Genomic DNA, 27,251 nt, shown 5'->3' with positions numbered 1-27,251 from the left:
ATGTACTTTCAATTTTTGTTAACTAATAGCACTCATTTAATTACAGCTTCAATCAAGTTTTCAAATAGTAGACGATATGATGGATGACTCTACAGTGAGAAAAAATCGACCGTGTTGGCACCGTGTTAATGATATTGGAATGGTTGCTGCAAATGATGCAGAAATTGTAGAATGTGCAGTGTACAAAATACTGGAAAAATACTTCAGTGATAAACCTTATTATTTGGATACGCTTAAATCGTTCCACGACGTAAGTTTTACTCTGTTATATTAGATGTTATATAGAAAACGTGGATAAAGAAAATTATGAATATTTAATGTTTATAATTCCAGTTCGTAATGAATGATGACTACTGATTATTAGGGCTATGAAAAGGGAGCAGTTAAAGCTAGTGATGGTACCGAGTATAGCTGCGGCGGGTGAAATGGGGTGAATTTCCCCTACAACTTGACGTACGCAGCGTACAGCATGTACTGCTTACGTCAAGTTGTAGGGGAAATTCACTCCATTCCACCCGCCGAAGCTATACTCTGTACCATCACTAGCTTTAACTGCTCCCTTTTCATAGCCCTACTGATTATGTAAAAAAAAAAATATATATATATATACAAAACTAGCCGTACCCGTGCGCTCCGCTGCACCCGTTAGAAATAAATATAAAGTTATTACATAATTAAAATACGACATTTTATCCAGGGAACATTCGTGTTTGATAGAAGGATAAATTGTTTAATATGTTACTTAATTTAAATTGCATCCAAATAATTAAAATGCGATCATTTTGGTCCAGAGACACTAATTTGGTGCAATGACAATTCCTTTAACATGTTTCTTAATTTTTATTACATGCAACCATAGTTTAATGAAGATCGACATCATTTAGATTTAATGTGTATATTTTATTTTACTTGTTATAGGTTTCCATTGAATTATGGTAATAACTTAATTTTAACCCTTGTTTTCTACGTATTCAGTAAATGGCGCTTGGCCCATTACGGTGCTGAACCCTTCAAATAACTTAAATTTATATTATATAATATTACATTATATTATATTATATTATATTATATCAGAAGTTACTGTAATAACATTATAGCATTATGTCCATCTAGAGAAACTACATTTTCCAATGGTGAAATAATAATTAATTATACAAATCGGTTAATTTAGCTTCCGATATTACTTCATACAAACACAGAAACATTCTCTGTAGGCTATCTTTCATAGCTTTCGATTGTTGCTGTCCAAGGCCCCTTATAGAAAAGTCATTTGTTTTTTATTTCATTATACGGCCTTAGATGGCAGTTATTTTAATTTTAAAACTCATTTATCTCATGAAATATCAGTCCTATCAAAATTGTTCAAGGAATGAAACTTATCGCAAATTATTTTAAAGAAACTTTTGTTATGTAACATTTTTCAAAAAATCAATAATAAACGAGATATTTCGATTTATTTAATTCAGGCCCCCTTATGACCCCCCTTTTAAGTAATGTATTTTGAATGCCATATAGCCTAAAATCTAAGTTACAACGAACTTAATTTATATTCCAATTTTCATCGAAATCCGTTCATCCATTATCGCGTGAAAAGGTAATAAACATACAAGCATACAAACAGACAGACATACAAACAAAAATTTCAAAAAAGCGATTTTCGGTTTCAGGGTGGTTAATTATATATGTTAGGACCAATTATTTTTGAAAAATCGAAAATTACCAGAAAAATTTCGGCTACAGATTTATTATTAGTATAGATTATGAAATGTACACACTGAAGGAAAATTGGTTGATATTCCGTCTACCACTCGAAAAATCAAAACATTTTACTATTTAAACATTTAAAATCCAAATTTTGCATATTTTCTAGGAAATATGATTCAAAATTAAGAATATGACAACATTAAAGATTATTTATTATTGCCTTTTCGAGGAATTGTATTATAATGACGATACTTGTTTGAGTTTTGGCAAGCATTTACTTGTAATGATATTTATTCCACTTGACCATGTATGATTTTAAATTTTCAGATTACATTGAAAACTGTTCTTGGTCAAGCGTTGGATGTCAATGTCGCAGCGAAATACTCCGGAAAAGTTCCAGATTTATGCACATATACAATGGAGCGTTACCGTGTTATAGTGAAATATAAGACATGCTATTTTACGTGCTGCTTCCCATTTGCACTCGCTATGTATATGGTATGTGTTATTAACAATAACTTCATAAAGTTTTATTATAAAAATAATATACGGTATTTAGGGTAACCTAGCTGTTAAAAATAGTGGTATACATGCATTTATTAAATAATTTTGTCTTAAGGGTACTGGGTAGTGACTTCTACACGATCTTAATATATATTTAAGTTATCAAGTAATCTATATTGTAAATTCTAAACCAATATTTAGGGTCGATTTCACCAACATGTTGCTAATCCACAATTAACTAATTGTATTTTAACTTAAATAGGAAGTTAAATCGTATTTAATTCCTTTGCATTTTACCAAACTAATACACATTTAAAATAGAGTTAATTAATTTAATTCTCAGTTAAGTCATCACGGTCTTCGGAATCGTAGTAAAATCGTAATTCCGAAGGCCATGTGCCTTGTTAATGTAAGCAGTGATCTTTATAGGGAATATATTTGTTATATTATGACAAAATGACGTCATAAACAGAGATAACCTCAAAACATATTAAAATCATCGAAAAAAAAGACGGATGGGCAGACTTTAGAAGAAAAGAAGAAAGGTTGGAAATAAGTAGAAAGAGATTTCAATGTAGGAAAACCTCATCCCAATGTCTTCAGCAGTATTGATAATAGCTATGAAAGTAGATGCAAGGAAATATCATGCAATAAACAAAATGGAAGGACTTCATGGATTGGCACTATTCCAATGCCTTCAAATGTAATATTAAGCCTACATGATAAACATGTTATTCATATTATTACTTTAATTGCCGTATTTTAGGCAACCGAAGACTGATTAAACCTTTCTTCAATAAATATGTCATTTAAATAATATTATGAAGTACGTACTTAACTATCAGTTAGAAATTCTAAATCACCTTCACCTATTCAAAATACAGCCTACAATGCTTATGTCGTGCTTACTCTAAACCGCATTTGCAGATCTTTTTCGTCCATTGTATTAAAATAATCTTCTCTTTCGGAAATTATTTTCGCCCGTATTGGTGAGATACCATCATTTTCAAATATAAAATCCATCTTTGTTCTGGCCATGATGAAAATTATTATCGTTAATGCAGGATTAATTATTTAAATGATCAAATATTGACCAATTAACTTAAATGTAGTTTAATGACAGCTTAACCCAGATAAACCTACTGACCTATATGTAGGACGGCATATATTTTCTCAATTTAAATCTATCTCTTTGACTTCCTACAATTTGGCAGTCCTGTTGCTAATGTTACAGACATCTATTTAGTTGTTGATGAGACAGCCGATGTTGCAAGTGTTCATATCCCAGTGTACTTGTGTTTGAAAGTTGTCTGTGTCTTACCATGACAAACACTTCGTAAGTGTAATTTATTTTATTTACTTTTAAGTGGAACTAGAACTTTGTAATTTTATTTGTACACTTATAAGACATGAATACAACGTATTATTAAGTAAGACTGCAATTTACTGTGATTACTTCGCGTTTATAATAGGCTAAACTGAAGCGGCCTATATGTAGGACGGTAGGATGATCCGCGTACATTTGTGTTAAAATAATTTTGTCTTTTTAATATTTAAAATTCTGTAATCCAGCAATATGTATGTTACATAGTGAATAAAAAAAGCAGATTTTCAAGAGCACCATGGTTGCAAACAATTTAGCAAGAATAAACCCATCACCCTGATGCAGCCTATCACTTTTTCTTCGATAACTTTTTCACTAGTATTCCTCTATTTGTGGAGCTAGGAAAGCGAAAAATCAGAGCTACTGCTACAACTCGAGACAACAGGAAGTCAAACTGCCCCTTGGTGACTAATCGTGAGATGAAGAAAAGATAGAGAGGATCTTATGAGTTCCAAACAGCTGAAGGAAAAGTTGTCCTTTGCAAGTGGAACGATAACAGTGTCATTACTGTAGCATAAAATGCCGTGCCTGTGAACCCACTGCAAAGTGTCTCTAGAAGTTCAAGACTTGAGAAAAAGAAAATTCAAATTTCTCAGCCCAAAAATCTATCTGCCTACAACAAACACATGGGTGGAGTTGATTGTGCAAATCAGAATATATCATTGTATAGAACTGTCATTCGTGGTAAAAAATGGTACTTCCCCATAATCATGCAGTGTATTGACATGGCTGAGCAAAATGCATGGCTTCTTCACAAAAATAATGACGGAAAGCTGGATCATCTGTCATTCAGACGACAAATAAGCGCTCAACAAAAAGAGGCACAAGCAAGGCATCGCGAATGGAAGATGCAGATTCGAGATACGACAGGCTCGAACATTTGGTGATCTAACAACTGTCAAACCAGGTGTAGAGTGTGTCATCAGAAGACTTCCCGTAGGAAGGAAGTGTGGCATTGGCTTACATGTCAAGTGTTTTCTTGTATATCACACTAATGTGTAGTAAATATTCAGAACTTCGCATGTATGTGACAGTTTATTTATGTCATCACTGTGGTTAGTTAATTTTCATTTTCAAGTTACAATATTGCACAATTTACCGCTGAATTATATATGTGGATTTATTTTGTTGCAATTCACAGTAATGAACACTGAATGTTCATATTACTACTTTGCTCACTTCAAGAATATATAAGAGAAAACAATTTGTGTTTACAGTTTATAATATATTATCACAAGAATGAGTTAAAGTATTCAGTCTAAAATTACATTGTTGCACTATATTATTGTAGTTTTGATTGACATTGACATCACAACTCGTTTTATCTGCATTCACTCCTACATTTCGGACAACTAATGCATATTGCCCAAATGTTCTCCCTATATCCTACCGACCTATATGTAGGACACCACTTATTTAAAAAACCAATGCCACGATTGCACAGGGGTTGTTAAAAAACTATATAAACGAATATTTTAAGTACGTTTTATAAGGATATGATGAAATTCATAGTAAGAAACGTTTCAGGCTTATCTGGGTTAAAGTCCAATTTGTGTTGGTGAAATGCATTGTCTATTTAAGTGTTAATTAGAAAGACTAAGTAACAATTAAAGTTAAATAAGCTTGGTGAAATCGGCCCTTAGACAAATATTTCATCCTTCGTGAAACAGAAAAAAATATACTTTGATTAAGAATTTTCTGTCATTAATTCAATGCATATATATATATTTTTTTCTTATGTAATGTTTGTGATATTCATAAACCTATAGGTCTACTTATTGTGTGGTTTCGTAACAACCTGTTTTCTTACGGTGATGAGTTATTAGCCCTTCGCCCAACCCCCAAGCATGTAGCACGTATGGGCGAATCCAGAAATGCATATAGAGTGTTAGTTGGGAGACCGGAGGGAGAAAGCCTTTGGGGAGGCGGAGATGTAGATGGAAGGATAATATTAAAATGGATTGCAGTGAGGTGGAATATGATTGTAGAGACTGGATTAATCGTGCTCAGCATAGGGATTGATGGCGGGTTTATGTGAGGGTGGCATTGAACCTCAGGGTTCCCTAAAAGCCTTACGTATAGGTCCAAAACACTAAAAATGTAAATAGGTTCATTAGTTTTAAAGAAATATGCACTTAAGTTTGAAAAATCTTAATTAACGGAAAACAGCATTTAAAGAAAATAGGGCGGTATGAATTACATGCAACGCCATTTTTAACGAGACCATTTAAATATCTTACTTACAGAGATATACCCGTAATATATATTTTTAAAGAGCAATTCTTTTTAAATTTTCTTTTGGAAATCAAAATAAACATTGGAGTTTTTACTCTAAATCACTACCCAGCTTTCGTAAGTCAAATACCTGTAATCACTATGTTTTTTTTTTTTTTTAATTTCTCTCTTTCATAAAGTAGAGTTAAAATGTCGTATTAAGAGTGAAGGGTTGAGATAGTAATCATCATCATCATCATCATCATCATCGTCGTCGTCGTCATCATCAAGTATTAATCATCAGTGGTCTGTTAGGTCTCTAACCATTCTACTCTTTTTGGGACTGTCTGAGTTTTTAAAGACTGAGTTTCTTTGGTGTAAGCAGATTACAAATTAATTTCCAGAGCTGGATAAAGTAATTACAGATCGTCGCTGTGATTCCAAAACCTCGTAAATCCAGTGTCCGCTGAAATAGAGGTTTCGGGTATTCATCCATAGTGTTCTGCTCAAGGGCAGGTCTTTCACTGCAAACACAGCAGTCTTTTCTATTTTCTGTCTTCATCTTTGTCTCCTCATATGATCCATATAATATATAATATAGTCTATCGTCTGACATCTTCTTCTGCAAGCGAACTCTTCTCCCGTTCACCAGTCCTTCCAGTGCATCCTTCAGAAGGCAGTATCTTCTCAACCAGTGACTCAGCCAATTTCTTTTCCTCTTTCTGATCAGTTTCAGCATCATTCTTTCTTCATCCACTCTTTCCAACACAGCTTAGTTTCTTATTCGGGTATAACGGTACCAAATATCGATCCTCAATGGTTTAAGAACGCTTATAAAAGAAGAAACAACACATTTTCCGCAAATGACAAAATACAAAACAAACACTTAGTACATTGCAATGATGGCATACCTGTTAATACAAAACATCGTATAATTAATGTTTGGGTATATACGTATACGAGTTTTTGGTGCTTTATACTACTAACACAAAATCTGAAAAGAAATCATTTCGAGGTTTTATTAGTTATATTTTGTGGAAGCTCCTACTTGCTCTCCAGTGAAACATGTTGTTTTCTGGAGTTACGAGGTTTTGGAAATACAGCAGCGATATGCGAACAAGTATAAATGTAGTTAGAAATACGAAGTATAGTTTCATACAGTAGCTAAAAAAGTGTCTCCAACTGCAGCAATGGTACAGGGACATCATTTTATTTTTACTTCAATTTTTATTGTACCTGAGTTTTTGAACGTACTTCACTCCCACCCCTTCTACTAACGAAGTTCCAACTGTCCTCCACACAGAATAGTAAACAGCACTGAGTTAGTGAGTATAGTACGTTCCAGAAATATGTTCGCGTTTTCCAGTGACGAAAGAGCTTTCAATATTGAATCATATTTTCGCTCAGGTACTGTCCGTTTGCCTACGTCGCACCCCGATTTCCCCCCCCCCCACCTGCTTCTGCTCGCCCCTCTGTAAAAGCTGGGCTGTTTTAGCTATTTCTGAAAACATTAATTTCTGTTAGGAATTGGACGTTTACGTAATATTATACAACTGTTTAAAATAACTTGAAAGGGTCTCGTTAAGTAATTAACCGTCACGTGATTTCCCCCCTTTCTACGATCCTGCGGCATAACCACTTGGACGGACAGTAAATAGCATGTCTGAGTAATTTTATCTGTGCGGGTCGGGCAGAAGTGAAGATTGAATTTACAGTACGTAAGGTACTCTTTTATAGAGTGGGTACAGAATTATTTCAACATGAGTTACTAGTACGAAGGATGAAACTGGTAATTGGAAATAGGTACAACAGTCTATAGTGCGATAATATGCACAAACGAACTGAAGCCTGTATCGAAATGAACGGCCACCATTTTCAAAAATGTGTTTAAATATCCATATTACGATTATTTTTAAATTTAACTTCATTCTCTATATTGTACGCTAATGTGCTGTAGACAGTATAATATACACTGCATAATGAATACATTCGCATGGATAACTCAGTTTGTGAGTAAAAACATTTATTCTTAATACAGTACTGTATTTTGATTAAACAAAAACCTAATGAAAATTATCGAACTCAAAATCGCGATATTTCCTAGTTTACGTAAATGGATGAAGTACGTTTCTTCCCTCCTATACTTAGTAAAGTGTTTTCTTTGTGTTTTACGCCAATCATCGAACTCCAGTCGTGGAAGGGGATAGCGAACGATGTTTCCGGTTCTCTAAAGGCATAGCCAGGTTAATATTAAATATGTTAGTAAAAATAAAATGATGTCCCTGTTCAATTGTATATATTTTTCTCCAGGCTGGTTTGAACAATGAAGAATTACTTCGACATGGTAACAACATTTTGATGGAGATCGGTCAATTTGTGCAAGCTTATGTAAGTAATAATTTCATTACTATAACACTATCCGGAAAATAACTTGCCTTCACATACGGCGCGCTAAGTTTTGTCGGTAACGAGCCATTTTTTTTTTAAACGTAGTATGACTTAGTATGCAATCAGCTGCAGTCAAGTGAAGGTCGTTCGCCTCTTACTTACTTAATAGCGACAGTTCAAAATGTGTCCAGCCAGATGTGAGGTACAGCCGGTAGTTAAATTTCTCCTAAAAATGCTTTAAAGCAGTTTATGTCCACCAGAGTGCTGCATTGGAGTTAAATCGCTCGCTTGAACTCGGTCGAGTGTCGCACCCTCCAGTGAGATACGATCGGTCGTGATACGCTCGTAATAAATAGAAGCACAGTACAAGGTCATCTCACCGACATGTCTTATCTTGTATGGAAGGCGACAGATAAGATACACGTATGTTTTGCTCACACGGTAAAAATAAGGCTTTATTTTCTGCGTTTATGACAAACATTTAATGGAACGTGCCAAAACAGGAACATGAAGTTATAAATAAAATAAACAAAAGGTATCCCCGTAACATGCCATGAAGGCACTTGGGGGGCATGGAGGTAGAGCCCCATGCTTTCCATGACCTCGGCACTAGAATGAGGTGGTGTGGTCGGCACCACGCTCTGACCGCCTTTTACCCCCGGGGAAAGACCCGGTACTCAATTTTATAGAAGGCTAAGTGAACCTTGGGGCCGTTCTGAAAGTCTGGCAACGAGAAAAAATCCTGTCACCACCTGGGATCGAACCCCGGACCTTCCAGTCCATAGCCAGCTGCTCTACCAACTGAGCTACCCGGCCGCTCAGTTATAAATAAAATAGTATGAAAAACTTCGATATACAGTTATTATTGCTAATTAATAATTATTCAATATTTGATTTACCACATATATAATATGATAGGTCCATACATAGTGTTCCGCCTATTTACTGCGACAAAGTAGAAACGTTTTACAAAATATTATTGATATGACAGTAGATTAATAACAATATTAGTACGGAGATAACATCACAGAAAATATAATAAAACGAATAATCATGCTGCACAACTGTTACAGACGCAAAGATTGATACACTAATTATTAGAGATTATTATTATTATTATTATTATTATTATTATTATTATTATTATTATTATTAGAAAACTTGATACAGTTCTTGCATTATCGTGATTGTGTTCTCTGTTTATAATAATTACATTTACATCCAATAAAATCTATCAGATGTGGCAAAAACAAAATCACTCCTGTGTGAGGGGGGGGGGGAACTTTTACCTACAACATTTATATTACATTTTAAAACAAGTTTTGTAGTTGTACTATGGAGAGGTTAGTTAAACACAGCAAATTTTTGAAATGATAAACATCTATGATGTTACTACACAGTTCATCACTGTAACAAGAACGAATGTCTAACGCTCGGCTTATACCGTTCGAGGATTTATCGCTCGTGACAATTTTACCCATCATGCATGTGCGCTACCTATCGGATTATGCTATGAACTACTTGGCGCTCGAGCGAAAACGTCCGATGCAGACCTCTGATATCCACAGTAAACTTATGGAAACTGCGTAGACAAAAACCCAGTCAATGAAATGTAGTCATAATTACTCACGAAAAAGAAAGAAAGAAAGCAGTCAAACATTCTCTCGTAAGAAAATCATGACCACTATGTTTCGGAAAGAAAAAAAGTACTACTGATGTCTTTATTGGAACGAGATAGGCCTACCACAAATCAATCAGGCATTAAAGGAGTTAAGAAGAACCATTCAGCTTCCAGGAATGATACAGGCGGCAGAATTCCATGGCGAGGGTATCCTAAAACTCTAGAAACGCTACAATTTGACTGCAGGCTACGTTCAAAAGGATTCAATGTTGTAGTTTCAAATTGTGTAGAAGAAATGTCTGCAACTTAATTAATGTTTTTATTGACCAGAAAGTTGCTTTCCGGATAGCCTTCGTATATTAATAAAATTGCTTTACGAATGGATACAGAGTGTATCCGCAACTTTGGGCCAAATTTCTAGGACAGATAACGAATGTTATAACGTACAAGGAATAATTTGAGGTAAGTCCAGTAACATTTACGCGTAATTTAGAAGTTCTGATGTTTTATATTAGTTGGAAATATGTTTACCTGGAAGTAGACAACACTTGTAATATTTAAGCGATTTCTGTCGAAGTTAAAGTGTTATAAACATATAAAACATGTAATTCAATCTTTAGGCCTATAGCTTTTATTATTTAATTAATTTATTACACGCGATTTATTGAATAGTGCTTTATCTATAGTGTTATCCCCAACATAATGTAATTCTACAGAAGGTGTTCAAGTGGTGTCCTCCAACTTGGATGCAAGAGTTGTCTCATTAACGACTGTCGCATTCTAACATTGGCGTTATTGTATGAATAACGTCGCACGTAACTAAAATTTTATTCTTGCAACAATTTTTTCTGTTAAGTTTATTTTACACGCTTTAACATCTGTGATTATATCACTTGAACAAGTTTCTCTTCTATATTTATTGATGTTTTGTAAGTAAGACATTAAACATAGTGCCATAGGGAGAAATCTACAGCAGTTAAGTCAGGGGAGCGTGCTGGTCATTAAACAGGGTCTCCTCCTCCAATCCATCTCTCAGGAAAATACTGATTGAGATATTCACGAACTCTATACGTGAAATGTGCCGGGGAGCTGTAATTCTACATACACGCTTTCACAAAAATTAAGTGGAACGTTCTCTAGAAACTACTGGAGCGTCTGGTTCAGAAATTGCTCATAAAATTCTAAATGAGGTATTACAGGACTTTAATTCCTGATCTAAAATTACTCCTTATAACATTCTTTATTAGTCCTAGAATTTTGGCACGAAGTTACATAAACATCCTGTATAAAGTTACATATAATCACAATCTGTGGAGTAACGGTCAGCGCATCTGACCGCGAAACAAGGTGACCCGGGTTCGATTCCCGGTCGGAGCAAGTTACCTGGTTGAAGTTTTTTCCGGGGTTTTCCCTCAACCCAATATGAGCAAATGCTGGGTAAGTTTCGGTGTTCGGAATCATTTCACCGGCATTATCACCTTCATCTCATTCAGACGCTAAATAACCTAAGATGTTGATAAAGCGTCGTAAAAAATAACCTACTAAAAATACACAATCTGTCACTTTCCTCGGACGGTAAGTAATATTGATAACACTTTGAATAATGCCACCGAATATCTTCAGAAGGCAAGGATACAAATTCTGAGGAAGCCTAATTTTTCTGAAGTTTAAATATTGTATTCGTTGGAAAAATATTCTATCTCGATATACCGTTAATATACAAAGAGAGTAAAAAAACAATGCAGCGGAATTTTGCATTTGTATTGATTACATTTATTACCAGACTGTGTATGCGGGATGACTTAAGGAAAAGTGAAGTTGTTTCGTATCAGAGGATATGGCACGTGCCGCGTCGTCCGTCTTTTGTGTACCTGGCGAGTACAGCAGCGTACAAAACGAAGGAACCCCGATCTGTTCATAGTAACATTGCAACGCAATGTGTGCAGTTGTGTTATCCTGCTCAAGTATTTAGTACGCGTTGAATAAGTTGTGCTGATCCATTCATAATGTCGAAGGCAAAACGATCAAATCGCTCTGAGATACGAAATGCAATTAAGAAGTATGGGAGTGACATTTTATGTATTAATGAATACAATAGGCCTATCGTGTGTAATGTAAGTAAAATTAAAATTAAAACCAGAACAACTCAGGCTATAGAGAAACCTTGCAACAGTACTTCACACAGAAAATGCGTTGAAATGAATTCTGAGGAACCATCATCATCATCATCATCATCATCATCATCATCATCATCATCTAGTTGTGTGGGTCTAAACAAAATGTTTTGCAAAGACAGGTGCAACATGATGCTCAGTGCAAATATTCCTCTAAAGAAATTGAGTGATCCCCATTTTAGAGGTTTTCTTCAGAAATTCTCTCGATACAAAACCTGTTTAAGCGATAGGCGAAGACGATTCAGCTTCGACAACTCACGAGAATATATCGTCGTTTACTGCAACGCTGGTAATTGCATCAGTGATGACGAGGTATGTGCTACAGTACTTCATTTTTCTTTTCCTTCTGACTGTACGGAGATACAGTAGCATGTTGACGTCGTCTGTTTACGTTTAAAACCTGTTGAGCCAATGGTGCGAATGAAAAAAAATTGTAACATATAGTAAATGTGCACCTACATTCAACGATAAGTCATCCCGTATCCACTGTCTATTTATTACTTTTTGTCCTAATATGTTTACGTACATGTAATCATATTCATAAATAACAGAAAAAATATTGAATGGACTTACTCGTATTTTGAAAACTCATATATATTGTTACTTTCTTTTCCAAAGGATGACTATTTGGACTGCTTCGGAGATCCAGCTGTCACCGGCAAGATCGGCACCGACATTGAAACAAGGAAATGCACTTGGTTAATAGCCACAGCAATGCAACGAGCCACTCCTGAACAGAAAGCTGTATTAGAGGTGAGGTTAGAAGTTATTTTATAACTGGCGTAAACGGGTTTCGTTTATTACGGCGCCGTCTGAAAAGTGCATGAGCAACAGGGTTGCCAGATACAGGAACTGGAACCGTCATACCAACATATGAAAATTGTCGTACTTCAGCATAAAATTGTCGTACATTTCTCAGCTTCCTAATACACTGTGTCCGGGACAAAATTTACCAATAAGAAAGTTTAATAACTCGCGTAATAATGGAGATAGGAAAATGAAATTTGCGGCAAATGAAAGAGGGACATTTTAAGTTTTATGTGTGATGTTGGCAACATTTGGTCATTGTTGTTGACATAGCTGTAATTAAAATGGCGTTCACAGTGCAACAAAAAGTTCAATGCTGCTATTGGCTTGCCGAATTCAAGTATCCGAAGATAGTGGAGAGAAGATTTAGACAACAGTGGCCTCAGAAGCAACCACCAGATAGGCACACAATAATAACTTGGCATAGAAAGCTTCTTGAGACCGGTTCTCTTGTAGAGAAAACACCACGCGGGAAGAAAGTGACAGAAGCGCATGTCGACAGAATTCAGCAAGCTTTCCAACGGAGCCCGTGTAAGTCTGTTCGCCGTGCCAGCAGGGAACTTGCAATTCCAAAGTCAACTATCCACGATGTTCTGCACAAGAGGTTACGTCTGCATGCATACAAGATTCAATTGGTTCAAAAGTTGAAACCAAACGACTTGCCTGCACGATATGATTTCCCTAGTGAATGCTGTTGAAAATTGATATTGAAAATGGATATCTGCAGAAGGTCGTGTTTAGTGATGAGTCCACCTTCCACGTCTGTGGGATCGTCAACAGGCATAATTGTCGCATCTGGGGATCAGAAAATCCGCATGTAGTGAGGGAATTGGAAAGAGACAGCCCTAAGATTAATGTTTGGTGTGGACCTACAGCATGGCCTCCCAGATCCCCAGACCTAACCCCACTGGACTTCTTTTTTTGGGGATACATAAAAGACATTGTGTACAAGACTGTAGTGGCAGATTTGGAGGATCTGCGTCGGAGAATTGCCGCTACCTGTGCAACTGTCACTCCATGGCAAGAACTTGAATATCACCTGGACATCTGTCGTGCTACAAGAGATGCACACATAGAAGTTTATTAGTGGTCATTCGAAACTTTGGAAGTCCCTTTGTCAATTCCCGCAAACAGCATTTTCATCCATCAATTATTTGGTGAGTTATTAAACTTTCTTATTGGTAAATTTTGTCCCGGACACCCTGTATATATAATTCTAGACCACCGCTGTAGAGTAATGGTTAGCATGTCTGACTGTGAAACAAGCAGGCGGGGTTCAAATCCTGGTTGAGAAAAGTTACCCGTTTGTTGAGGTTGTTTTCGGGGTTTTCCCTCAACCCATTAAGAGCAAATGCTGGGTAACTTCCGGCGCTGAAGTCATTTCGCTGGCTTTATCACCTTCATGTCATTGACGCCAGATAAGCATCGCAGTTCATAAAGAATCGTAAAATAAACCTATATTTTTATAGCTTATGTCTACCAGTAAATTTTAGTTCTAATTAAGAATAGATAGATAATTTGTATAAACAAAAGCCGCCCTAAATAAGGGTTCGATAGATCGGCCTACTAATCAATTCATAAAGAATAATAAGTAAACAAAACAATTTTGTGACACTTGGAAAGAAAAAAAAAACATTAAGATAAAAAAACGTAGGAAATCATTTACAATAAAAATTTTGTTGGGTACAAATGATTACTAATTATAGCTAAGGACGATTTTAACACGTGAGATCCTATGGCATCAATAGTTGCATCAGAAATTTTATATTGTTTAAGTTGATTTAAAGTTTCACTTGGGATCGTGCCACGGGCACCGAACATTTTTTTTTATTTTAGTAGATTATTTTACTACGCTTTATCAACATCTTACGTTATTTAGCGTCTGAATGAGATGAAGGTGATAATGTCGGTGAAATGAGTCCGAGGTCCAACACCTAAAATTACCCAGCATTTGCTAATATTGGGTTGAGGGAAAACCCCGGAAAAAACCTCAACCAGGTAACTTGTCCCAAACGGGAATCGAACCCGGGCCACCTGGTTTTGCGGCTAGACGCGCTAACCATTACTCCACAGGTGTGGACTCACCGAACATGAGCCCAAAAACTGTCCAATGTGTAATATGGTATTTTGCTCCAAGAGGCTGACAACAAGGCTCATAGATGACTTGTTTTTCAAGACACACCTCTTGTGGCTGTTGCTCATGCATCTCAAAACGGAATGTGGGATCAAGAATGACACCCTTATCCTTCTGCCGATCAATTATGATGATATCAGCACTTCTAGTAGAGCCATCAGGAGAGACGCAACCAACCTCCTCATAAACCTCATAGGAAGCATTCTGACGGATTGAAGCTGCGATGAGAGAACGAACCGTATTATGTCTGTTGATTCGGAGCAATTCTCCATGATGGCAGAAACCCAAGACGTGAGGAAGCGTTTCTTGCTCGTCGCATCTTCTGCAACGGGTTGAGTCAAGAGTTCTACCAGGGAGAGTACGTACAGGTATTGTATTACAGTTCATCTTAATGGCTTGCGTCCACTGACTGCTCTAAAGTTTTTTTTTTGGTTGAGGTCTACGAATTACCTTTCTTCCAGTGAGAATAGAAAACAACTCCCAAACCTTTACTTTTCAATTTGCTCCATTGATGAAAAGAATCTTCACGCAATGCTTTTCTTAGTTTTTGAGAAGAAATACGTTCAGAGCACTTGCTTACTGTTCACATCACAATGACATTCAGCATCAGGGGCGGCTTTCGAAGAGGGGCTGCGGAGCTGCAGCACCCCCACACATTTGTGGCTCTTGTCTCGTTTTATGTTGTGAAAAACATTTATTATACAGTCTCTATTTAGCAGCTCGAATTTTTTTTTAATATCTCGCTATCAATGACATGCACGCAATCGTTAGTGAAGTCATTTCCTCCCCTGGTGCTGCCACAGCGAAACCAGAGACAAGGACTATAGGGTGAAGCCACTTCCTTCCCTGGAGCTGCCAGTCTCGTCTCGGATGCTTTGCGCGTTAGTTTTACCCCTCCTCCCTGCTGCCCCTGGCCATGAATCCAGAGTTTCCAGGCGCTGCAAAATTTGCAGCAGTTTCTCAGTAGCGCGCAGTTTTAAATACATTTTCTTTAATGTTGTGAGTGTAACAAGTGCGACAATGTTTAATTCTGTACAATATTTACAGTCTATTCAGTTCAGTACCTTAACAATTCAGGAGAAATGTGAAATTAAATGCCCATCAGTTGAATCTCATAATGGAAAGAGCCGCTAAACAAAATACAAAGGCTCGCATATTTTTTGATAATTTATCCAGTATCCCTGCTTTCTTCTCTCGATCTCCATACAGTCTGTATTAGATTAATGTGTTTCAAAGACAATTACATCAGCTGGGGCAACAAGATGGATTTAAAATAAGAATAGTAAATGTTGTTCATGAGAAGAAGGAGCCATTGCTAGAATGTTTTCAAACCATAATGGAATCTAAAACATCTAACATCACAATAAATGAGGCAAGCGCTCTGGTGCGTACTCTTGAATATCCTGAATTCAATTTCTGGCTCAGTTATTTTTTTCACTTATTGATGTATCATGTACTCGTATATATATTATACAACCAACTACAACATCGCTAGTTAGATATTTCTAAGGTTCAAATCTGCATATAAAAAATTAAATTATGGTTTATTTAACGACACTCGCAACAGCAGGGGTTATATCAGCGTCGCCCGGAATTTTGTCCGCAGGATTCTTTTAAATGCCATTAAATCTACTAACATGAGCCTGTCTCATTTAAACACAACTTACAAGATAAGGCGCATGGAACTAATCTTTAAATAAAGTAAGTTGCTTGGTTTATTTTTGTATGCAGCCCCCCTTAATTCAATACCCACGAGCCGCCACTGTTCAGCATTGAAACAAATCATCACCCATTTCTTCATCATCAATACTGTCATCCCCGTAAAACGTGCACGGTGCCGCTTGGTTAGAAACAGCTTTGTTATGTTTAAAGTCAGCAGAAATTTGATCTTTGGCGAGAGATATTTTAGTAACAATCAATGGGGCGCTCACAATTATATCAAATTAATTCCCCTACAGTCGACTCAAACCCGACACCTCTATGTCGGAGCGTTCTTAATGCTACTGCGGTTCTATTTCAATGACTATTACACTCTTACTACGTCATACTACTTTCGACCAATAAAACGGTACGAAAGGACGTATTTCAACCAATCATGGCTGCTTATCGCACAATTTTATCGCGTCCCTAGCATTTGTTTAATTTTATCGCGTCCCTAGCATTTGTTTCTTTGTTTGCCAACATTTGAAACTGTGCTAGTCTGGACGTCAAAAAAAAAAAAAAAAAAAAAAAATATATATATATATATATATATATATATATATATATATATAAAATTACAAACCACTCCAGTCGATGCACAGCAGTTTCAAATATGACTCGCATTGGCATTCAAGAACAAGAATTAATAAAAATCACTGATCATACCTATGCATCTTTTGAAATTCGATTTACAATAAATGAAGAGCACCATTCGGAAATCCTAAATAAGTTGAATACACCATGTAGGCCTAAATCAACGAGTTCCACTTCTATTACGCACACGTCCAATATAACATCAATTGAACCACCAACCACATTCAAATTTGAAAATTGTACATTCAACAATTATTCCTTTTAAAATTATTCATTCGGAAATTCTGAATAAGTTGAATACACCATGTAGGCCTAAATCAACGAGTTCCACTTCTATTACGCACACGTCCAATATAACATCAATTGAACCACCAACCACATTCAAATTTGAAAATTGTACATTCAACAATTATTCCTTTTAAAATTATTCATGTTTATTTTTTATGTCATCGTCGTTAATTAAAACTTTTCTGACACTTGTGTATATTAGTTAGGTTATGTTATAGCTTCTGCTATATGATATTATGAATAGTCACGTATCAGAGATTGTTTAATATTAAGATTTATTGAAAATCATCTGTCAAGTGACGTTGATTACTGGGATTCGGATAATTGAAGTGGAATGTTGCTTTTTAATAAAAATGAAACTGAATCAACAAAGCCTTCTTGACTAGTAACATTGCCATCGTGTATAATAGATCGAGAACTTCTCGACGAGAAGGCATTGCTCACTACTGCCATCTAGCATGCATCTAGCGTAATATTTGTAATGTTGAGATGGTACAATAATACATTTGAATACAGTTGTATTTTCGTAAGTCAATTAATATTTTATTGTATTGGAGTACTTCGTTACTTCTAATCTTTATATACTTTCTTCTAATCGTGTAATAGTCAATTAAATCCCACTCGAGTTCTGATTTTCTCTAGATAAATCAAAACGTCTAGTGAGATTACTGTTGATAAAAGACTTCCTTTGTCGAACGAACAAAGAAGTAAATAAAATTAAACCTGTATTACTTTGATGCAGCAGAAGATATCAGATGATTGAAGATTTATGAATCATATGACGAGACGAAGAGGAAGGCAGAAAATAGAAAAGATCGGAGAATTCTGGGTTTGCAGTGAAAGACCTGCCCTTGGGCAGAACGCTATGAATGAATGAATGAATGAATGAATGAATGAATGAATGAATGAATGAATACTTTGATATAACCGCGTCGTGTCGTGACATAGAGCTGAAGATGACAAATTATGACTTACATGGCAAGCATAGTTACCAGATCGATTTTCAAAGCATTTTCCTCCTTTAAAAGCATGTTTCTTTTATATTAGTCAAGGGCATATTTGATGAAGAAAACTTGTCTGAAAGGGACGAATTAACCATCAATTTTATTTTAATTATAAACCAACATTAAAGTTCCAAAATAATTTTTTCCCTTCAGTGAAACAGTCGTACAAAATTACGTACAGTCGACCTGGTTGGCGAGTTGGTGTAGTGCTGGCCTTCTATGCCCAAGTTTGCTGGTTCGATCCCGGGCCAGGTCGATGGCATTTAAGTATGCTTAAATGCGACAGGCTCATGTCAGTAGATTTACTGGCATGTAAAAGAACTCCCGCGGGACAAAATTCCGGCACATCCGGCGACGCCGATATAACCTCTGCAGTTGCGAGTGTCGTTAAATAAAACATAACATTTAACATTAAAATTACGTACGACATAGAGTGGGGTCGTATCTCGTACAATTACTAAAAAAAATCGTATGCGTACGACTATAGTCGTACGTATGGCAACCCTGATGGGCAAGTGACAGCCCGCCAGCTTTCGGCAATAAAATCTCGCGACTTATACATTGCATTATACATAATAGTGCATTATGCAACGAGCCTATAATGAAGGTAATTAAGAAGCTAGTATGGATATTTATGAAACGAGCGCAAGCGAGTTTCATAATTTTCATACGAGCTTCTTAATTACCATTATAGGCGAGTTTCATACGACTTTTTATGCTCGACCATATTTCTAACATGATATTATTAATTTTATTGTATCTGACCTGGAGCAATGTCCCGTATGTTGTGAGATGTGCGCAGACGCGAAAGTATTGATTTTTTTTCCGAGGAACAGATGTCCACATTGACCTTGCTAGGCCATAAGAACCTACAGAGATAACATTGAAATAAAATTAGACATTGAAAAACGAGATGACAAATTGAATTTATTTGAATATTATTTACAATTAACGCTAATTATTATAGTAACAGAACATAACCTTCTGCGACAGTATTGGATTTCCAGCCTCCGTAACTTTTCGCTAATTCTCTTTCGATTGCATATCCGAGAATAATCGATACTTGCGATTTTATAACGGTAGAAAGCTGACCTGTCATTGGCTGAACAGTTGTAACCTGAGTCGTCATTGGCTGAAAGACCTGACCTTTAATGAGTAGGTGTACTTTAATGACGTGCATTAAAGGTTTGCTACCAGGTGTATAATTACTACATTTCGGCATGGTCGAGCATAAAATAAAATAAAACATAATGCTTAGCGCTAGAGCCCAAGGCCAACCAGCCAACTGCTGGCCTCATATTCACGTACCTCAGCAGTAGTGATAACCTAATCAGTATGGGAATAACGTGTGATTAGTACAATGGTCCCGCAAGGCGTTATAGCTGATTTGCAGAACCGGATTTCGCTATTAACTGTAGCTCCTCAAATAGGTCTACGTCACGATGCTGGATAGCCACTAACCAAAATTTCATGAGTAAATTATATACATATATACACTGCCTCTACAGGGTGAACCTAAGAATGCCATTCATTTCAGGGGATTATTCTTTGAGGTATTTCAAACAAAAAAGTTCAATACAATTTTGCTCGTTTTTGCTTTCTTTCCGAGATAAAAATTATTTTATATAAAACATTTCAATGCGTGTTTTGGGAAAGCCGTTGATTTAGTATCCAATATGCTCAATAAATTTAAGAGCGCAGTGTATTATGATAATAAATTATTGAAAGAATTTTAGTTTTGTCCTTCAAATGTGCAGAAATTTAATCCGAACAAATGTAACTTTTCGTTATGAAAAGGAATTTTAAAATATTACATTTGTTAGGATCAAATTCCTGCACATTTAAAGGACCAAAGTAATCCCCTGCCGTGACTAGTTGTAGATTACGGACCTAAATGTTCATTCCAATATTCCACAGGGAGCTGACTGTGTCCTTTGTCTTGTGTTCTGCAAGTGATTAACTAATTTCTTAGCTGACTATATGACCAGAGAGCATTCGTTTCGTCAGACGTTTCTGACGTAGAACTATATCTCATTAGGCATGGGGTGGGTAACTTAGAAATTGAATTATCTTTGTCTTTTCCTTGTACCCATTTTATAACCGTAGTACTAAATTGGATGAGTACACTCATTCTGTTCCCCTTGTACTCATTCTGTTCCCCTTGTACTCATTCTGTTCCCCTTGTACTCATTCTGTTCCCCTTGTACTCATTCTGTTCCCCTTGTACTCATTCTGTTCCCCTTGTACTCATTCTGTTCCCCTTATACTCATTCTGTTCCCCTTGTACTCATTCTGTTCCCCTTGTACTCATTCTGTTCCCCTTATACTCATTCTGCTCCCCTTGTACTCAAACTGCTCCCCTTGTATTCATTCTGTTCCCCTTGTACTCATTCTCTCATTGTATTCCCCTTGTATTCATTTTATTCCCCTTATACTCAGTTTATTCCCCTTGTATACATTTTGTTCCCCTTGTACTCATTCTATTTCCCTTGTACTCATTCTATTCCCCTTGTACTCATTCTATTCCCCTTGCATTCATTCTATTCCCCTTGTACTCATTCTATTCCCCTTGCATTCATTCTATTCCCCTTGTACTCATTCTATTCCCCTTGTACTCATTCTATTCCCCTTGTACTCATTCTATTCCCCTTGTACTCATTCTATTCCCCTTGTACTCATTCTGTTCCCCTTGTACTCATTCTATTCTCCTTGTACTCATTCTATTCCCCTTACACTCATTCTATTCCCCTTGTACTCATTCTGTTCCCCTGGTACTAATTCTATTCTCCTTGTACTCATTCTCTCATTGTATTCCCCTTGTATTCATTTTATTCCCCTTATACTCAGTTTATTCCCCTTGTATTCATTTTGTTCCCCTTGTACTCATTCTGTTCCCCTTGTATTCATTCGGTTCCCCTTGTACTCATTCTATTCTCCTTGTACTCATTCTATTCCCCTTGCACCCATTCTATTCCCCTTGTACCCCTTGTAATCATTCTGTTCCCCTGGTACTAATTGTATTCTCCTTGTACTCATTCTCTCATTGTATTCCCCTTGTATTCATTTTATTACCCTTATACTCATTCCATTCCCCTTGTACTCATTCCGTTCCCCTAGTAATTCTTGAATTCCACTTGTTCTCCCTGTATTCTCCTTGTTCCACGCGCTGTTCTTAACTCTTGTAGCTAGGCCTATGTAATGTAGGCAGGATAATAGAACTACAAACCTGTCAACAGGTGATCGCATCTGTATTTAGTTCTACGTAAAGGCATGCAGTACAGCAAAGTTATGTGCCTATTGATACTTCTTGTTAGTTTGGTTAAACGTAAGTCAGTAGAAAATTAAACTAACAGTTCTTAAATTATGTATCAGATGTACTAATAGATTCTGTTTTAGAGGTAACCATTTCAGAAACAGAACTACGTATCCATACTATCAGATTCCTGGAAATTATTGATGATCATCAGACATCGGATTCTAGGGCAAATGCCTATTTTGTTTCTTTAGGAGAAAAGTAAAAATAATTATTAATATTTGTGTTTCATGGAAATTGAAAGGTATTCAAAGAGTTTTATAGTGCCCTAAAATGCCCTAAAACGGTTATTAGAGCCTAATTTGTTAATATTCGCCTAAAAATGCCTAACTCACTGTAAAGTTTCGCATTTTACTCTTACTTTTTATAATTTATACATGCATTCACTGCGAAATTTAAGGCATTTAAAAAGTGGAAAGTTTGCTTCACACCGGCCATGAAACCATTGATAAAGGAAACAAAATGTTTTGAATCTCACGACACTCGCAATAGATTTCACCGAATTTAACATGTTTGGAAGCATAAATGCCGACAAAGAACCAACCTTAGTTTTGAAGCAGGCAACAATCACAACATGTGCTGCTACCGATTCAGAGATATACTATACTATAAAAATGACTGTTTTCGGTCTGAAACCGATTAGATGTACTGCCCTTCAGAGTGTCATAAAATCACAATTTTTGGAGAAAGAATGTTTTTGAAATATTTATGAAAAGTCGTAAAACTGCGAATTAGTAGGGTAAACCGTTACAAAATATTTAAAAGAATGGCCCTCCTAGTGTTAACACTACCAGGAAATGCAACAATAAGTGGAACTTTGTATTTTTGTCCAATTGAATCTCAATAATAACGGTTCATTTGAATGCTCGTTAACAGTTGCTCTTTCCCTCACCTTATTTGTGTTGAGAAGTTTTGAGCGGTAGGACGTTTTCCTGTGAAGTTTAACGCGATAATGCCGAAAAATATAAGTGCAAAATCTACATTGATCCGGCAATGGCTAACAGAATATTCAGAATTCACTTATGATGGAAAAATAATATTCTGCAAGATTTGTAGCAAAAGGTATGTAACAATAGTTGAAATATATAAATTCTATTAATTTTAATGAGTAGGCCTATAATATTTATACATTGACGGAGCTATCCTGAGGTATAATTCTTTTTAAAACCACTACACTTTAACCTTTTAAATTCCGATAGTTAAAGTATTTGCAGGTCATTAAAATTTTGATTGTTCGAACCCACTAACTTTGTGATAGAAATACGGCAATACAACAATTAGGATTTTATTTTAATTCAGTTTACTTTACATTTTTAGATTTCGCAAGAAAAGAAGTGCCACCTAAAGCAGCATGTGCAAGGAGCGGCTCATAAGGCTAAAGCTCAGCAGAAAAATCAACTGCAACAAACTTTACTAACACAGCCTACTTCATCCAATTTCAGCAGCAATTTCTATGCTGATTTAACCAGAGCGTTTGTTGCTGCTAACATTCCCTGGAATGCAATTGAAAATCCGGTTTTAAGACAGTTTTTACAAAAATACTGCAAACAAAATATCCCATCTGAGTCGACCCTAAGAAAAAATTACTTAGACAGAATATATAATGAAACTTTAGCTTCCATTCGGGAGGATATAGGTGATTCTTACATATGGGTCTCTGTGGATGAAACCTCAGATCCCATGAATAGGTATATAGCAAATATGGTAGTAGGAAAACTTAGTCCTGATGGACCTTCGATTCCACACCTCGTATGTGTTAAGGAACTTTCGAAAGTGAATAGCCAAGCCATTGCTTATTTTGTAAATAAAGGCCTACAGTCTTTATACTCAGGTAATATAGACGATTCTAAAGTTCTGTTGTTTTGTACTGATGCTGCCTCATACATGGTTGCTGCAGCTCCACTTCTTAAAACATTTTATCCTAACCTCACACATGTAACCTGTCTAGCACATGGCCTTCACAGGGTTTCTGAAACAATCCGGAATGAATTTCCTCTTGTCAATTCGTTTATTTCTAACACAAAAAAATGTTTTTGTAAAGCCCCATCCAGGATTTCAATATTCAGAGAGAACTTTCCAGATATCCCACTCCCACCTCAGCCGGTTGTTACACGATGGGGAAACCTGGATTCAGTCAGTGGTGTATTATTCTAAGTATTTTAAAGAAGTGGTCACAGTTATTGATAAATTACCTGAAACTGATAGTGCAGCGTGTGTGAAAGCAGTGAAAGATTGTCTGAATGACTCACGAGTGAAAAACGATATTGCCTACATAACATCAAACTTTTCTTTCATACCTGCAAGCATTGAACAATTAGAACGTGAAAAACAATTTCTTTGTAGCCAAATAGCAATAGTAAAGGAAGCTGAAGTGAACATACATTCTGCTTTGGGCGAAACTGGGAAAAAAGTTAAAAATAAGTGGGACAACGTATTAAATAAGAATGTAGGATTTTCATTGTTGGAAAAAGTATCAAGAGTGATATCGGGGGAAAGTGTAAATGTTCCAGTAAGTATTGATGTTTCTATTGTACCTAATTTAAAATTTGCGCCTCTCACATCAGTTTCGGTTGAAAGAAGTTTTTCTGCTTTCAAAATGATTCTCAGTGACAAAAGGCAAAGGTTAACTGTGGAGAATTTAGAAAAAATTCTGGTGGTGTACTGTGCAGATAATTATAATAAAGTCTGAGCATGGAACTGAATTTCAATAACTCAAAATGAGTAATCTTGATATCAATAATCATTATTTCATTAGTTTCAATATATTAAATTTGTGCAGCTCTGTTTATAAATATAATATAGTATTCTTTTTTAATGTTTAAACATACTTTTTTGTGCGTATTTTAGTGTATAACTAAAAATTTCAGTGAAAGAAATAAGTATGATACCTTGATGTGCCTAAAATGCCTATTTTCATTAAAATAGAGCCTAATTTTACAAATTTTGAGCTTATTTTAGGTGCCTAAAACTGCAATTTTTAGTGCCTAAAAATCCGATGTCTAATGATCATGCATTTGTGATGCTGTACTCTACTTTCCAGCTACATACTTTACTTCCAGATTTGGCTTGCAGAAGAATATAATTTCTCTTTTTCTTCAGAAGATAAAAGATCATTGATATCATTGCTAGGCTAGCTTAATTTCAGAGTGTATTAATATGTAGCTTTTTTATTTTTTTGTCAGGATTGCTATGGAATTAAGGATCCATTGAAAGTTTCAGCAGTGAAGAAAATTTATGAAGAACTTGATTTGCATTCTGCATATGCTGCTTTTGTGCAAGAGAAAAATGAAATAATCAACAATCTCATTGATCAACTTCCACAAGATTTACCAAAACAGCTTTTCTACGATTTAATGTGTATTCTAAGAATGTAAAAGAAATGGTTGTGCAAGTATTAGTTACAATTATTATTATTAGGGTTGTCAGAAGTGCTGCATAAACACGACAATTATTTGTGTTATTATTTTGCTCCTATTTTTAGATTATTTTTATCTTTGTTGGTTTGGTTTCTAATTCGTTATGTTCTTTATTCAGTGATTTTGTTGAGACTTGTATTGACTTTGTCAGAAAGACCTTAAATGTATTAATCATTTTTCCAATAAATTACACAAATTTGGTCAGTGAATGTAATTTAAAAAATAGCCAAGAGATGCAAATAAATCCTGAACAATGTAAAAGAAAGTTTTCACATGAAAAATGGTATTATGAGCTTCAATGAATCGAAATTGGAGGAGCAATTTTCAGAGTTTGTAATGCTATGTTGTGTTTTATAATAATTAATGCTAAATGGATAAAAGAATGAAATTAGTTGGATATTACCTCTATAGAAGCTATGTTACACCATAAGTGGAAACTAGACTGGAACTGCAAGTAGTTTTACAAGCAAATTCTTGAGTATAATGAACTGTTAGAAGAGCCAAATCTTTAAGAAAACATAAAAAAGATGTGTAATACGGAGATCGGTACGGTACTCATAAATTATATTTTAAGGTAAACAATAACTAAATTTTTGTATGTCTATGTTACATCCAATATAATATTATTATTGTCGGAATATCTATGATAAGAACTTTGTGTTAAATTTTAACGTACCTTGTTAACATGTTTCGACCTATTTTCGGCCATCTTCGGAACTGGTCGTTGTTTGTCTTGGAGCCTCTTGTTTCCTAGGCGCCAAGACCAACAACGATCAGTTCCGAAGATGACCGAAAATAGGTCGAAACATACAGAGGTGTGAAAATTATTAGAATAATCTTAATTTTAAAGGTTTTTTAATAGTTCCTTCACAAATATTCATTGAATTGATGAATATTGGTATATAATATTGCTATACTGATGTAGGATATATTTACTACTAACAATGCCGGAAAGCATTGTTGTACATTGGTATTTTTCTTATTTTACAATTGTTATGGGAATTCAGAAATTATTATATTATGTTGGCGGAATTGGAAACATCAAAAATTAATTAAGAAATGCTTTAAACAAATTGTTCTTTGCGTTTACATTGTTGTGAAGGTTCAAATGAACGTATACATCTGTTTCGTGCATATAATTTTTTATGTTTCCAATTCCGCCAACATAATATAACAATTTCTGAATTCCCATAAAAATTGTAAAATAAGAAAAATACCAATGTACAACAATGCTTTCCGGCATTGTTAGTAGTAAATATATCCTACATCAGTATAGTAATATATACCAATATTCATCAATTCAATTAATATTTGTGAAGGAACTATTAAAAAACCTTTAAAATTAAGATTATTCTAATAATTTTCACACCTCTGTATTAACAAGGCGCGTTAACATTTAACACAAGAAAGTTCTTCTCATACATATTCCGAAGTGATACAGTGTTAAAAGTTGTGTAATCAAGATGTATTATTATTGTATCTCAATTTATATAATGTAAAGGGAATTCATAAATAATTAAAATTTAACTGAGTATTCTGCATTTTTATTTCCTAAGTTTCACAACCATATTTACAATATAATGAATCTGTTCTAACAGCATTAGTTTGATACCGTGTAATTTGCAAGATATTAAATAAACAAATGAGTCACTGGCACAGTGATTCGTAATTGTTTGGTTCTTCTGTACTCTACAATTAACAGTCACTCAATCCTCTTTAGATTCTCATAGATTATTCAATGTAATTTTCAAGCTATGCATCTTGTACATATACATTAGTACAATTAAGAGTCACATAAGATTAGTTGATAAAAAGCTAACACGGTCGTGTTTTCAACGTTGCCAACTCTTACTAGATATCACCAAATCAGATAATAATAATAATAATAATAATAATAATAATAATAATAATAATAGTCTTACTTATTTACTTATTTGCCATAATTACCTTTATATTGGCAGGTATTTCCTAAATAGTTCAATATATAAAATAAATAATATATTTT

At 35.3% G+C, this 27,251-nt stretch overlaps 1 protein-coding gene across 1 annotated transcript in view; it reads left to right on the top strand.

The window, feature by feature from the left end:
- Positions 1–25,942, top strand: part of LOC138704377 (farnesyl pyrophosphate synthase-like) — a 40,402-nt gene extending 14,460 nt beyond the window's left edge. The window contains exons 5-9 of the mRNA XM_069832207.1: positions 47–250; positions 2,032–2,202; positions 8,117–8,194; positions 12,608–12,742; positions 25,013–25,942. Of these exons, the coding sequence (XP_069688308.1) occupies positions 47–250; positions 2,032–2,202; positions 8,117–8,194; positions 12,608–12,742; positions 25,013–25,204 (780 nt within the window). The 3' untranslated portion in view covers positions 25,205–25,942. The remainder of the gene's footprint in view (positions 1–46; positions 251–2,031; positions 2,203–8,116; positions 8,195–12,607; positions 12,743–25,012) is intronic.
- Positions 25,943–27,251: the final 1,309 nt, after the last annotated feature.

The sequence above is a fragment of the Periplaneta americana genome, chromosome 8 (assembly GCF_040183065.1).
Source record: "Periplaneta americana isolate PAMFEO1 chromosome 8, P.americana_PAMFEO1_priV1, whole genome shotgun sequence".
Classification (NCBI taxonomy): domain Eukaryota; kingdom Metazoa; phylum Arthropoda; class Insecta; order Blattodea; family Blattidae; genus Periplaneta; species Periplaneta americana.
The sequence above is the reverse complement of the archived record's forward strand: the minus strand, read 5'-3'. Positions and strand labels throughout refer to the sequence as shown.